The sequence below is a fragment of the Vulpes lagopus genome, chromosome 1 (genome assembly GCF_018345385.1).
Source record: "Vulpes lagopus strain Blue_001 chromosome 1, ASM1834538v1, whole genome shotgun sequence".
NCBI classification, from domain to species: domain Eukaryota; kingdom Metazoa; phylum Chordata; class Mammalia; order Carnivora; family Canidae; genus Vulpes; species Vulpes lagopus.
The window spans coordinates 146,323,706-146,339,599 of record NC_054824.1 but is presented as its reverse complement, the minus strand read 5'-3'; the positions used below and the strand labels follow the sequence as shown (position 1 = coordinate 146,339,599).

Sequence of the window (15,894 nt, the reverse complement as noted above, 5' to 3'; positions counted from 1 at the left end):
TGTTCCATCCCTTGAGCCCAGCGAGGCTGGTCCACAGTGAGTGTGGATGAGGCTCTGTCCACGTGCGTGGTTGGTCCCTGGCTCTGGGAAGTCGGCTGCACTGACCAGAGAAGCAGATGGCCAGCACCCACACCATTCATTGAAAGTAGGGTCCTCCTCTGCTCTCTGCACCAAGCCCGCTTTCCATATCCACTCCAGAGCACATGGCAGTGGCAGCATGCATGACTGACCAGCAAGACAGAATGGAAAGATGTAGAACAGCACGTGCTGAGCCTGGATCAGATGACCAGACCGCATCAGATTCCCCAGTGGGCGGCGAGCTGACCTCAGGCCCACAGACGGAGCCTCTGAAGATGAGTGACCCCCTGGGTGGTGGATGGGTGGCCAGGGGCTCTATACGTCCACCCACTCTGCATGTCTGCCTCTGGGAGACCTGGGTAAGCACAGAGCGTGAACCACCTCTGATGAGCCTCCCAAGCTCTGCCAGCATGTTGGCCAGCATGGAGCCTCTCTCCTTATTCAGGGATGAATAACCAAAAACCACCAGCATGGGGCCTTGAAGACTATAGCCCTGCACAGTAGACCTTTCCCACCTGGGTTCTTGGGATCGTCATTCTGACTTGCGAGATATGTTGGGACCTGGGCAGACTTCAGGTGTGAGAGGTGCCCTTGACCTGAGCCAGGAGGGGAGGCACTCTATCCACCCCCCACCTGAACGTCCTTCCTCCCCAGGCCCTGGCAGCCTGCCCTGATGCCACCCCACCCACCGCCAGCACCCACTACTCACCGCGTGAACAGGGTTACACTGGTCTATGGGGCTCTTAAAATCCGTCCTTAACTCGTCGAAGGCAATGATCTGAAACGGAATGTGCAGAGCAGAGATGTTAGTGCAAGAGTGAGTTGATGCGCCGTGTCAGAAGCTTCCCATGGATTTGCTTCAAAGTACAGGAGGCAGGGAGAAGGTATGAATGATTCAAGACCGGCCAGGAGCTGGCTTTTGTCAGAGCCGGTGATGGACACTTGGGGCTGACTGTACTCCCCTGTCTTCTGTGTATGCCTAAAACTCCCCAAAATAGGCAACGGGCAAGAGATGGTGTAAGGGTACATGCTCGCCCCGAGTGGACAGGTCAGGCCTACAGACCTGATACACAGCCCCACGCGTACAGACGAGGAAGCTGGTCTCTCAACATGAAACTGGCTGAGACAAGCTCTCACCTGCTCCTGACAGTGGAAGCAAGGCTAGCCGTGTGCCGGGACGGAGGGCGGCGAATGCTCCCATGGGAATGATACTGCAGCTCGTGTTGCATTGATACACTCTGCACGGAGACTTACATAATGCTGTACGCCGAAGGTACTTCTCTCAATTGTTTTTAAGGCCCCTCAAAGCTTCTTAAGCTTCCTGTGCTTTATTTACAAAGACATGGAGAAAAGTCTATTACGGTGACAGCAGGCTGAGGTGTGGATATAGACACAAAAATTCAAACCTCGAGCCAGGGCTTCCCTCCTCTCTCCTTACAGGAAGAACCTCTCTGTTTTCTGTTTTTGTTTATTTTGGCAGAGATGCTGATTGGACATGAGACGGACAGAGGTTAGGACAAAGGGAGGAGAGAAAAGCAAGAAAGCCGAATTGATGGTCACAGAGAGGCCCTGAGCGCCAGCGGTCCACGGGCTGCACAACCAGCTCCCAAGCAGTCACATCTTCACAGATGGGTCCCACAGCCCGCCAGAGAGCACCGGTCCCCCCCGTCTGGGGGGAGGATGCAGAAGGCAGACTTCTCCAGGCACACCCAAGGAAAGGACTAGCTGGTGGTGAAGCTTTCCGAGCCTGGCCACCTTGTCTAGAAGGGGACCCGATGGCAGAGCAGAGGTATTCGGGCGGGGAGGGTCCTCCCTTACACCGTGGAGTGGAGGCCGGGGCTCCCAGCCACCTCTCCCCTGGGCTGCACACGGATGGCCGTAACCAGCTTCCCCAGGGAGGCACACCCCGAGGTGGCAGCGATGGGGGCGGCCACCCCAGCTGCTTCCATCCCAGCAACACGGGATCCGAGGAAGTACCATGTGGGGGAACAGCTTACTCCCCTGCACAAAGCAGGTATAATTGTAAAGCAATCACACCCCATCCTGATTTCAAAACTCCTACAGAATCCAGAGAAATTCTAGTATAAGCTGCATTAACTAGACACATCTGCCTCATTCCCTGCCAGCTCGTTAACTCCCCGGCCTGTACTTGAATTCAGGACAGGAACTGGCCTCCTAGCCACGGCGCCCGGGCTGTTCCCAGCCGCCTCTAATCAATACCATCTTCCCTGCTTGTACTTACACAGGACTCCCTGGGGCTCCCACCCACATTCTAGGCCAGAGTCAGCAACTCCACAGGCCACATCCTGCCTGCTACGCATTTTTTTTACAACCTGTGAGCGATGAATGGTTTTTATGCTTTGAAAGTGGTTGAAAAAATCAAAAGAAGACTATTTTGTGACATGTAAAAACTGTACTCAGATTTCAGTTTCCATAAGTAAAGTTTTATTAGAACACAGACACATTCATTCTTTCCTCTGCGGTGCATGCTTTCACGCTACAACGGCAGAGTCCAGCTGTTGCCACAGACACCATACACCCAACAAAATCCAAAACAGTTACTGTCTTGCCCTTTACAGAAAAAATTCACCAGCCCCTCATCTACTCTCTTATATTCCCTCTAAAGCTTCACTGTCCAATAACGTAGCCACATTAAGCCATTTAAAATTTCATTTTAATTAGTTAAATTCAGTTCCCACATTTTATTTGCTCAAAAACCGCATCTGTCTGGTAGCTATTAAATGGCACAAACATAAACTATTTCCATCATCACCCGAAATTCCTTACATAGCACTGCATTGGAGGCACAGAGAATAGGTCATAATCACTCTTCCACAAGGATCCCCTTAAGTACTGCCAGCTACCCTGACCCTGGCAGATCTTTGTTCCTTAAGCCAGCTCTCTCCAACCTTTATATAAACTGGCACCGAGTTGCCTCATCATTCTGATTGCCCTCTCCTGAACTTACAGGTTGTAAACATCCACACTAAAATGTGACTGTCAAAAGTAAACACCATATTCACAATGAGGTCAGCCTAGCACAGAGAATCAAAGTATCACCTCCTCTGTTCTGTAACCTATGTCTCTGTTAATGCAACCTGATAGCATTAGCTTTTTTGTTTCCGCATCACACTCCCTGCTTTGTACTGACCTTGCATTGCCTAAAAGCCCCAGGTTTTCTCATGCGCTCATTAAACTCCACATGCACAGTTGGATGTGAAGGCTTGAGAGCAAGAACTGACCTTTATCCATTTTAATTCCTGATGGTTTGGTCCATCAGTCCAGTGTGCTGAGATATGACCTATCTCCCAACCACAAGTCCCAATGTCCTCAATGGACACATCCACATTCACCCTAACACAGGTGCAAATGGAGCAGAACCCAGGGCAGAGCCCAAAGTGCACCCTTGCTTGCTCCCACGAGGCTGGCATTGGCTAACCTCCAGCCTGTCGTTAGCCAATTGTAAGACAATTCACTATATGTAGTTCAGGAACTGAAAGTCGGTCCCTGGATAGCTTTTGAACCCACAAGTATTGGTGAGCCAGGGAGCCCAGGAGGAAAGAAGTCATCCCCTGAGCTATGGCCTTGACACTCCAGGTTCTATCCTGTCCTGACCCAAGCCAGGCCCCTGTGCAAGGGCTGGGAGGTCAGTCTGGGCTGATGGTGTGTGAAGCAGGGGGAGCTTCCCTGGGGACCAAGAGCTGCTGAGTGGGTCCGAGAGCCAGGCAACCACCACCCGTCTCGGGGCCTGGCCTGGAGGAAGGTGCAAGGAGACCGTGAGCCCTGAGTGCAGCTTCAGCCTGTGAGCTCCAGGAGACAGAATGTATGGGGCCGGCCATGTGCACAATGAGGACAGGGGCTTCGGCATCCCCACCCCCGGGGACCACTCACTCCTGCACGCACCACTACACCTGACGCACGTGTAGTGAGCACCGTGTGGGTTTATTACATGCTCACCACACTGGGTACTGGGCTTCAGGAACACACTTTGGATTCCGTAATCCTCGGCCACCCCGTCACGTCGGTACTATTATCATCCCCATCTTACAGGTTGAGAAGCTGAACCCAAAATAGTTCAAGTCCTTGCCCAAAATTGCTGCTCTGGCACCAGCTCCAAACCACGGCCTCCCTGACACTACAACCTATGCAGTTAGCATCACGTTGCTCTGCCTCCCACAACACGTGGAGGGGATGAGGTAGGATCCCAAGGATATCCAGAATGGGCAATTGTGTCTATGGAATGAAAGCAAGCCCTGGGGTGCCTGCAGGGAGAAGTCGGGTAAGCCACCGGCTCTTGATTTCAGCTCAGGTCATGATCTCTGGGTCCTGGGATCGAGCCCTGCGTTGGGCTCCAAGCTCAGTGCAGAATCTGCTTGGGATTCTCTCTCTCCCTCTGCTCCTCCTCCTGCTCTCTAAATAAATAAAATCTTAAATAAACAAAAAAACAAAGAAAGAAAGCTTCCAGAAGGGTTAGGTCACCCTCTTCTTAGCCTAATTCATGGTCTCCCAGCCCTTGCCTCCTGCCCAGTGTCCAGCACAGGAGACACAGGCAGTGCACTGGGACGGCCGTGTGGGTGCTGCAGACTTCTGCCTGCAGCCAGGCCATTAGCACCAGGGACGGACTGTGAGTGTGACAGGCGATAGTGGTGATAGGATCATGACCATGGACCGCCAGCTGAGTTCAGCTTCCACGAGCCTCGGGGGCTCCATTCCACCATGGGGGCCCCCACACAACAGTGCTAAGTGAGCTTTAACTCCTGCTCTGAGGATAAGCACACTTCAAAGCCTCTTCATGTTTTTACATTTATTTTTAAATTTATATACAATAAAATGTACTCTTTCTGGTTAAAGGATCTATGTCTCTTGACAAATGCATAAAATCATGTAAACACAATCAAGGCAGAGAATAACTCTATCACCCCCCAAAACTTGCCCCTGTTGCCTCTTTGGAGTCACCCCCACCCCACTCAGTAACCACGAGTCCCTTCTCTGTCCCTATCGTTTTGCCTTTTCCAGAAAGCCATCCTAACGGATCGTGCCGTGCATCAGCTTGTCAGCTTGGCTTCTTCCACTTAACACAATACGATAAGATTCAGCAGCAGCATGGCCTGTCTATCTGTAGACAAGTTGAATCCTATTCCATGGCACGGATGGACCCGCTTCTTTATTCCTTCACCTGCCGAAGAGCATGTGGCTTGTTTCTGGTCTCCAAAAATCATGAACAAAGCTGCTATAAACATTTGCATACTCGTGTTCTCCTAAACATAAGTTTTCAATTCTCTCGGGTAAATTGGAGCAGGATTGATCACTGGTTCATGTGGTGGGCGTATGTTTCACTTCATACGAAACTGAGAAACTGCTCTTTAAAGACGCTGTACCATTTTTGCGTTCCCCGCCCCCCGCCCCAGCAATGAGTGAGAAGCTCAGCATCCTTGCCAACAGTGTGTCAGCTTGGATTTCTTCTATTTTAGCCATTTCCATAGGTGCATAAAGGTATCTCAGGATAGTTTTAATTTGCATTTCTCCAATGACTAATTGAAAATGTTGAGCATCTTCACATGGGCTTAACGCCATCTGTATTCCTCCTTTGGTGAAGCATGTGTTCAGATCATTTGCCCATCTTTTTTTTTAAGCCATTTGTTTTCCTATTGATTTTTTGAGAGCTCTTTATATATTCTGGACATAAGTCCTTTGTCAGATATGTGATTTGCCAGTATTTTCTTCTGCTCTGTGGCTTGTCTTTCCATTCTTGACAGCATGCTTCTCAGAGCAAATGTCCTCTTAACACTTCTCAGTTTATCCAATTTACCTCTTTCTCTTTTATTGATCAAACTTCTGGTGTTGGATCCACGTACTCCTAAGGCTACACAGATTTTTCTATATACAGATTTCTATATAACAGATTTTTCTATATATTTTTTCTAAACAGTGTTTTCTTTATGGGAAGGTTTAAACTACAACTTTGATTTCTTTAATAGATGTAGGACTATTTGGGTTATCATGCATGAGCTCTGATAGCTTGCAGGAACTGGCCCCTTTCATCAAAACTGTCACATGTACAGGCTGGATCTGAACTCAGGGCGACCCTCACTGTTTGTGCATCCCCCTTCTTGTTTTCTCACCAAACTCCTGAGACGGAGGTCGCAGGAGCACAAAGGCTAGAAAGGGTAGCCACAGATGAGCAATGACAAAGCAAGAGGAGCAGTTCTCCCACCAGCTATGCACGTCCCAGGGACTCTGAAGACCCAGGCTGCCTGGGACCTCACTGGGCTGGGCCTGGGCTCCACAGGGCAGAAATGAGGCTCTGGGTGGAAATCAGGGGTTTGCAGGAGACGCCACCAAAGAGGGAGAAACGAGGTCAGATGCCAAGCTGGCGGCTCAGGAGAGGCAGAGCCAGGCCGGGGAGTGTAAAAAGAAGTCAGGAAGGAAGCAGAGAGAGTACGTGGTGTGACCTGTCCGTGCCCCCACCAGGCTTAGGCTAACAGCACAGATGTCCTGCCCAAAACTCTCCAGCTGCTCCCCCAGCCTTCACCTCTACAGGGTCACAGAGCAACTACTCACGGGCCAGTGAAGCCCCCATGAGGGTCTCATGGGGCTAGAGGCACCCCCTCCCCACAGCAACATCAGCCCCAAGTGTCAGGAGCAGCGTGGACCCACCTAAGAGGCAGGGAATTGTAGAAATACTCCAGAAATTATCTCATGAAGTCTTCCTTCTTCAGGCCCACGGCGTTGATAATCATGAGATTAAAAATTACTGTGCTTGTCTAAAACAGTTATTTTGCTAAAAATAACTGTCTGTGCTGCGGCAAAACCTTCCTGGAAGACTAAGAAATGGTTGAAATCTCAGCCTGCAATAGCTAATGAGTCCCCAGGGCCACCCCACTGAGAACTGAGCATTGGCAGAAGCCTCATTGCTCTGGAACATTCTCTCCATGTTATTTTGCTGCCGTCTTCGATCTGTTCACCCCTGGGCACTGGATATAGATGCCCCCTTGCGTCCAGGCAGGGTGAGTGAGCAACAGTCCCCACCCGTCCCGTCCTGGAATCCAGGATCCACTATGCTCCATCCAACACACTGCCTTGTTTCTCCATGTACGACGGGGTGGGAAGAAAGTTCTGACTTACTGAAGATGCCTGGCCCCATCCCAAGCCTCGGAACGCAGCACTGAGCAAGAAGATGAAGCCCTATCATCACAGAGCCTATCACGGGGTGGGGGGCTGGGGTGACAGGAGGAAATAGAATTGAGGAGGTGTCAGGGAGGACTTAGCTGCATCATCTGAGAGACCTGAATGACCAGGAGCCAGACATGGAAAGTTCCAGAAGGAAGTTAGGCTGCAGAGGCCCCAAGAGGGGAATCCAGGTCTGCAGGGGGAGATACAGAAGGGTCCCAGCAGCCACAGCCCAAGGATGGAGAGACAGCAGTGGGAGACCAGGTCGGGACCAGGGATCGGCCTCCTGCAGCCACACTCCTCGAGGTAGGCCCCTATACCAAGACTTCAAGCAGCCCCTATTCCCAGGCGCTGTGGCCTCTGGGTGGCTTGCAGAACTGAGCATGTCTATGCTTGTGGCTTCTCAATCTGACAAAGATTGGACATGACCAAGCGGCCATCGGTGACAGGTCAGTGCTTGTGAACCCAACCGTGCACACGAGGGAGATGCCAGTGGGCTGATTTTCAGGCCTTTCCGGAGAGCTGCTAACTCACCCAATGAAAAGTCAGGACTCAGAAGCAGTAAGAGAAAGGATCATGCATCCTGGCTTATCAAACTTGGGAAGCCAGAGATGAATGTGGCTTCCCCACCCCAGAGAGAACTGGATGTTGGGAAAAGTGCTCCACAGTTTTCTAATGGAAGAGGGCATGCGGCCCAAGGCCCCAGAACTTCTACCTCCCAACCTGTCTGGCAGGGGGACAACTCCCTCCCTCAGGCCTGTGCTCAGACCCCTAAAGGTAATAAGGCTACCTGTGCCAAGCTCCACTCTTAATTTCTCCATGCTGTGGGCTGAATGACATCCCCCCAAAGTCCTGTCCTCCTGGGTCCTCAGACTTGACCTTATTTGGAAGTAGGGTCTCCGCAGATATAAGCAGTTAGAATGAGGCCATACGAGATTACAGACCCTAAATCCAGGGACAGTGTCCCTATAAGAGATGTGGACCGAGGACATGGTGTTACAACTACAAACCCAGGAGCACCACAGATAGCTGGGCCACCAGCAGCCAGGAGGATGCAAGGAGCGCTCTTCCCTGGAGCCTCCCGAGACAGCGGTCCCCCACTGTCACCTTGACTCCAGACTTCCAGCCTCCAGAGCTGGGTCTGGGTGGGAATCAACAGCCATCTGGTCACGGGAACCTGTGAAGGCAGCCCTCCCTAGGAAACCAATGCACTCCATTTACAAAACATCTGAGAGTATGGTTGTGACATCTTTGGGAAGAAATGGCTTTGGTGGCGCCAGTGAACGCTAGTGTGAAAGAAGCAGTGCTGACCCAAAATAAACATGTCCCCAGCGAGCAGGCTTTTATACCCCAAGCCTTCCTAGAAGTGCCCCAAGGCCTTTTTGGCTTTTTCTCAAAGTCACTCACAATGCACTTGTAATTCAGTTGTTTGTTTTTGTTTAAGTAGGCCCCACGCTGGAGCCCAATGTGTGGCTTGAGCTCACAACCCTGAGATCAAGACCTGAGCTGAGATCAAGAGTTGGACGCTTAACCGACATAGCCCCCCAGGCGCCCCAGAAGTCTGGTTATGTCCTCGCCATGTCTTGTCCCAACCACAGCAATTTCTAAAACCACAGCCTAAACCTTGGTGCCCCTCTGAGGATCAGGAGCTCCATGGGCCAAGAGAGGGACGATGGATGGAAACTACTGCCTGGGACACACGCGTGGCTTAACGTCTAGTCCTGGTGCCCTGTGAGTCCTGGCATCCGGTTCACCAATACTAAGAGGCTCCAGGTGAGGGTTTGCTGCCACTTCCCAGCCCTGAGGAAGAAAGAAGCAGTGGCTCTACGTGGACTCGTGGATACCAGCCGCTTCCTTGGTCCTGGCTCAGCTCCCATCACCATGAGGCATGCGACAAGAGGCAGAGTCTCTGACACTCCTCCACTGCCCACCCCCTTTCCTAGAAAGCACAATGCCCAGAAGTCACAGGTGCTTTAAACTTCCCTCAGTATTTCCCTGTATTTTATGTAACATCCCAAGTAGGACTGCCATTCCAAGGCACTTTCCCAAGGAAGAATCGAGAACTATAGGTGGTTAGGAATGCCCGAGGCCACCCAAGGAAGTAGGGCTGAAACCTGCATCAATTTCTCCATTTCTCCTGCTTGTGCTTTTTGCATTGGGCCACACAGGCTCACTGCTCTTCCTAAGCGGGAGTGAGAACTGTTTATTAGAGCACCCATCATTATGGAGTGCTGCACGGGGCACGACACAGAGTGGGCTTAGCACCCACGGCCCTGCCTGCTGAGGACTCCCCATCAAAGACACTGCTTAACCCCCTACCTGGCCAAGAGCTTAGAAAAGAAAAATATTTCAGACCGGCACAGTGGTTCTGAGTCTTGCCCTAACCTCATGCGTATTTCACCTCCACACAGGTGAGCATTCTCATGAGAATGTGTTCATGCAGTTATGAAGGCTGGCGAGTCCAAGATCTGCAGGGGGCCGGCACCCTGGAGATACAGGAAAGCTGATGCTGCAGGTCCAGTCTGAAAGCCACGGGCTGCAGAATTCCCTCTTGCTCAGGGGAGGTCAGTCTTTTGTTCTATTCAGGCCTTCACCTAATTAGATGAGGCCCACCCACATTATGGAGGGAAATCTGCTTTTACTCAAAGTCACTGATTTATGTTTATTTTGTTTTTCTGTTATTTTTTGAAATCCAGTATGGTTAATATACAGTGTTATGTTAGTTTCAGGTGTACAATAGAGTGATTCAACAATTTTCTACATTACTCAGTGCTCATCACAACAAGTGTACTCTTAATCATCTTTACCTGTTTGCCCCATCCCCCACCCACCTCTCCTCTGGTGACCATTAGTTCTCTAGAGTTAAGAGTCTGTTTCTTGGTTTGTCTCTGTTTCTTTGTTTTGCTTCTTAAATTCCACATACAAGTGAAATCATATGGTGTTTGGCTTTCTCTGCCTATTTCACTTAGCATTATACTCTCCAACTCCATCCATATCGTTGCAAATGGCAAAACTTCATTCTATTTTATGGCCGAATAATATTCCATTGTCTATATACCACTTCTTCTTTATCCATTCATCAGTCAATGGACATTTAGGCTGCTTCCATAACTTGGCTATTGTAGATAATGCTGCTATAAACATGGGGGTGCATGTATGTTTTCGAGTTAGTGTTTTCATATTGTTTGTGTAAATAACCCATTGACAGAATTACTTATCATATGGTAACTCTATTTTTAATTTTTTGAGGAATCTCCATACTGTTTTCCACAGTAACTGCACCAGTTTGCATTCCCACCAACAGAGCAGGAGGGTTCCCCTTTGTCCACATCCTTGCCAATGTGCTTTTTTTGTGTTGTTGACTTTAGCCATTCTGACAGGTGTAAGGTGCTATCTCATTGTGGTTTTGACATTTTAAAAAATTTATTTAAATTCCATTTGCCAACATTTAATATAAGGTTTTGATTGGTATTTCCCTGATGATGAGTGATGTTGAGTATCTTTCCGTGTGTCTGTTGGCCACCTGGATGTCTTCTTTGGAGAAATGTCTGTTCATGTCTTCTGCCTATTTTTTAATTGGATTATTTGGGTTTTGGGGGTGTTAAGTTCTTTACATATTTTGAATACTAACCCTTTATCTAATATGTCATTTGTGAACATCTTCTCCCATTCAGTAGTCTGACTTTTAGTTTTATTGGTTGTTTACTTTGCTGTGCAGAAGCTTTTTATTTTGATGTAGTCCTGCTTGTTTATTTTGCTTTTGTTTCCCTTGCCTCAGGAGAGATATCTAGAAAAATGTTGATACAGTGAATGTCAGAGAGATTACTGCCTGTGTTCTCCTCTAGGACTTTTATGGTTTCAGGTCTCACATTTGTCCTTAATCCAATATGAGTTTATTTTATTTTTTTTTAGATAGTATGAGAAACTGGTCCAGTTTTATTCTTTTGCATGTTGCTATCCAACTTTCCCAACACCATTTGTTAAAGAGACTGTCTTTTCACCCATGGAATCCTTTGTCAGAGGTGAATTGACCATATCATCATCAGTTTATTTCTGGGTTCTCTATTCTGTTCCATTGATCTATGTGTCTATTTTTGTGTCAATACCATACTGTCTTGATCACTACAGCTTTGTAGTATAACTTGAAGTCTGTACTTGTGATACCTCCAGCTTTGTTTTTATTTTTCAAGATTGCTTTCGCTCTTCAGGATTTTTGTGGTTCCAAACAAATTTTAGAATTGTTTGTTCTATCTCTGTGAAAAATGTTATTGGTATTTTGATAGAGACTGCATTAAATATGTAGATTCCTTTGGGTAGTATAGATATTTGAACAATATTTGTTTTTCCAATCCATGAGCATGGAATGTCTTTCCAATTGTGTCATATAGAATATCTTTTATCAATGTTTCATAGTTTTCAGAGTACAGATCTTTCACCTCTTTGATTAGGTTTATTCCTAAGTATTTTATTATTTTTGGTGCAACTGTAAATGGGATTGTTATCTTAATTTCTCTTTCTGCTGCTTCATTACTAGTATAGAAATGTAACAGATTTCTGTATATCAATTTCATATCCTGTGACCTTATTACTCAATTCACTTATCAGTTCTAGCAGTTTTTTGGTGGAGTCTTTAGGCTTTTCTACATATAATATCATATCTGCAAATAATGAAAATGTCACCTTTTCCTTACCAATTTGGATGCCTTTTATTCCTCTCTCTTGTCTGATTACTATGGTTAACACTTCTAGTACTAAGTTAAATAAAAGTGGTGACAGTGGACACCCCTGTCCTATTCCTGATCTTAGGAGAAAAGCTCCATTTTTCCCCATTGAGGACGAAGTTTGCTGTGATTTTTTTCATAGATGGCCTTTATTATGTTGAGGTTTGTTCCCCCTAAACCTACTTTGTTGAGAATTTTTATCATGAATGGATGTTGTACTTTGTCAAATGTTTTTTCTGCATCTATTGAAATGATCATATGGTTCTTATTCTTTCTTTTATTGATGTGATGTATCACGTTGATTGATTTGTGAATGTTGAACAATGCTTGCATCCCAGGAATAAATCTCACTTGATTGTGGTGAATGATTTAACATATTATGGGATTTGGTTTGCTAATATTTTGTTAAGGATTTTTGCACCTATGTTTATCAGGAATATTGGCCTGTAATTCTCTTTTTCTTTTGTGGTGTCTTTATCTTTTTGGTATCAGGGTAATGCTGGCCTCATGGAATGAATTTGGAAGTTTTTTTTCCTCTTCTATTTTTTTTAATAGTTTGAGTAGAATAGGTATTAACTCTTCTTTAAATGTTTGGTGGAATTCACCTGTGAAGTCCATCTCGTCCTGGTCCTTCTGTTTTTTGGGAGTTTTTTTTTTTTTTAATTACTGATTCAATTTCACTGCTGGTAACCAGGTTGTTCAAACTTTCTACTTCTTCCTGATTCAGTTTTGGGAGGTTTTATGTTTCTAGGAATGTATCCATCTCTTCCAGGTTGTCCAACTTGCTGGCATAGACTTTTTCATAATATTCCCTTATAGTCCTTTGTATTTCTGTGGTGTCAGCTATTTTTACTCTCTAATTTCTGATTTTGAGTCCTTTTGATGGGGGGCAGTGGGGGAAAGTGAGTCTGGCTAAAGGTTTGTTGATTTTGTTGACCTTTTCAAAGAACCAGCTCCTAATATCATTGATCTGGTTTTTTTTTTTTTTAATTTCTATTTTTAAAATTTCTGATCTAATCTTTATTATTTCCTTCCTTCTACTGGTTTTGGGTTTTGTTTGTTCTTATTTTCTAGCTCCGTTAGTTGTAAGGTTAGGTTGTTTATTTGTGATTTTTCCTGCTCTTTGAGGTGTGTCTTTATTCCCTCCTCTACCATTTTGGTTGCATCCCAAAGATTTTAGACCATTGTGTTTTCATTTGTCCCCATGTATTTTTTAATTTCCTCTTTGATTTCTTGGTTGACTGATGCCTGTTTAGTAACCTATTATTTAACATCCAAGTATTTGTATTCTTTTCAGTTTTCTTTCTTGTGGTTGCTTTCTAGTTTCATAGAGTTGTGGTCAGAAAAGATACATGGTATAACTTAAATATTTTTTAATCTGTTGAGACCTATTTTGTGGCCTAATATGTGATCTATTCTGGGGAATGTTCCATGTGCACTTGAAACAATGTGTATTCTGCTGTTTGAGGGTAGAACATTCTGAATGTATCTGTTAGATCCATCTGGTCCAATGAGTCATTCAAAGCCACTATTTCCTTGTTGATTTTCTGTTTGGATGATCTATCTATTGCCATAAAGGCAGTGGTAAAGTCCTCTACTATTATTGTATTATTATAGATTACTTCCTTTATGATTGTTATTAGCTGCTTATGTTTTTGGGTGCATAAATATTTACAATTGTATATCTTCTGGTTGGATTGTTCCCTTTATGATTATATGGTGTCCTTCTTTGTCTCTTGTTACAGTCTTTGTTTTAAAGTCTATTTTGTCCAAGATAAGTGTTGCTACCCTTTCTTTTCACTTCCATTTGCATGATAAGTGCATCCCTTCATTTTCAATCTGCATGTGTCTTTAGATCTGAAATGAGTCTCTTATGGGCAGCATATAGATGGTTCTTGGTTTTTGTATCCATTCTGTTACCCTGTGTCTTTTGATTGGATCATTTAGCCCATTTACATTCACAGTAATTATTGTTAGGAATTACCTATTGCCATTTTGCTACTTGCTTTATGGGTTGTTTTTGTAGTTCTCTTCTGTTCCTTTCTTTTCTTCCTCTCTTCTTTCGTGGTTTGCTGGATTTCTTTAGTGATATATTTGGATTCCTTTCTCTTTTTTTGTACATCTATTACTGATTTTGGATCTGTGGTTACCATTAGGTTTATATGTAACATCTTATACATATAGCAGTCTACATTAAGTTAATGGTTGCTTATGTTTGATCTCATTCTTTACCCCATCTCCCCCAATTTTAGGTATATGGCATCAGATGTTACATCATTTTATTTTGTGAATCACTTGACTGTTTTTATAGATATACTCATTTTTGCTGACTTAAGTTTCTGTTCTTCTGCTTATGGCATTTCCTATCCACTCAAAAAGTCCTCTTTAATATTTCTTGTAGGGCTGGTTTAGTAGTCAGAAATCCCTTTAACTTTTGTTTGGGAAACTCTTTATCTCTCATTCTGTTCTGAATGACAGCCTTGCTTGATAGAGTATTCTTGGTTGCAGGTCTTTCCTTCCAGCACTTTGAATACATCATGCAACTCTCTTTTGGTCTGCAAAGTTTCTGCTGAAAAATCAGCTAAGAGTCTTATGAGGTTTCCCTTATATATAACTGCTTTCTTTTCTCTTACTGCTTTTAAAATTCTCTCTTGATCACTGCATTTTGCCATTTTAATTACTATGTACCTTGGTTTTACCTCCTTGGGTTGGTTTTGTTGGGGGTTCTCTGTACCTTCTGGATCTGGATTTCTCTTTCCTTCCTCAGATTTGGGGAGTTTTCAGCTATTATTTCTTCAAATAAGTTTTCTGTCCCCTTTTCTCTTTCTTCTCCTTCTGGGATCCCTATAATGTGAATATTACTATGCTTGATGGTGTCACTGAGATCCCTAGGTCTATTCTCATTTTGCATGTTTTCCCCCTCTCTCTGCTCAACTTGATTACTTTTCATTACCCTGTCTCTGGGTTACTGATCTGTTCTTCTACTTCCTTTTGTTTACTACTTATTCCAGGCAGTTTGTTTTTAATTTGATTTATTGAGTTCTTCATCTCTGATTGGTTCTTTTTTATGTTTCCTATTTCTTTTTTGGAGGTCTCACTGTCTTCCACTCTTAAGTCTAGTGTGTATCTTTATGACCATTACTTTAAATTCTCTATCAGGAATATTACTTATATCTATTTTGCTTAAGTCCCTTGCTATGGTTTGGGACAAATTCCTCTGTCTCCTCATTTTGTCTACTGTTATTTCTGTTTCTATGTGTTAGGAAAGTCTGCTTTGTCTCCCATATGTGAAAGTAGTGGCTTTATGAAGAAGAGGTCTTGTAGTGCCCCACAGTGCAATGTCCCCTTTTCACCAGAAAATGGTGCCTCAGGGGGTTCTCCTATGTGTGTTGGTACAAGGGTGTCCTACTCTTTGCCTGCAGTCCAGTCTGTGATGATTCTCTGCCTGTTGTGGGCAGAGTCTGGTCCCTGTGTTGCTAATGGGCCAGTCCGGGGCCGCCTTGGGCCTGAGCTGAGTCAGTCCAGGTGTTTGCCAGAGATGAAGTAGCACCAAACTGCAGCACTCTCCCTGTATTGTCCCCCAGAAGCTTTTATTGGTGCACGGGGCCTGCAGTCAGACCAGCTGCCTGCCCCCAACCCACTCCTGGGGCTGCTGTCAGACTGGCCTGTGGTCCTCTTCCCCTCTCCCTGGGGCAGGACTCACTTTGGAGTGGGGCTGGCCCTTGTCAGGGCTGTCTGCACACTGCCAGGGTGGTGGGACTGTTTTGGATGGGTTCTACAGGAGCGTATTAGAGGAGAAGGATTCTGCATTCTGGAGAATGCAGGGGTGGGGCACAAGGTACCAACAATACACCATGGGAGGGAAAACTGACCAAGCTGAAGTAGAAGGGCCATGTCCTAAAGATGAACACAGGGGCAGGGCCAG

General features: G+C 45.8%; 1 protein-coding gene across 1 annotated transcript in view; it reads right to left on the bottom strand.

Annotated features, from left to right (window-relative positions):
• Positions 1-15,894, bottom strand: part of CNIH3 (cornichon family AMPA receptor auxiliary protein 3) — a 92,764-nt gene that overhangs the window by 46,213 nt on the left and 30,657 nt on the right. The window contains exon 2 of the mRNA XM_041726663.1: positions 788-856. Within this exon, the coding sequence (XP_041582597.1) occupies positions 788-856 (69 nt within the window). The remainder of the gene's footprint in view (positions 1-787; positions 857-15,894) is intronic.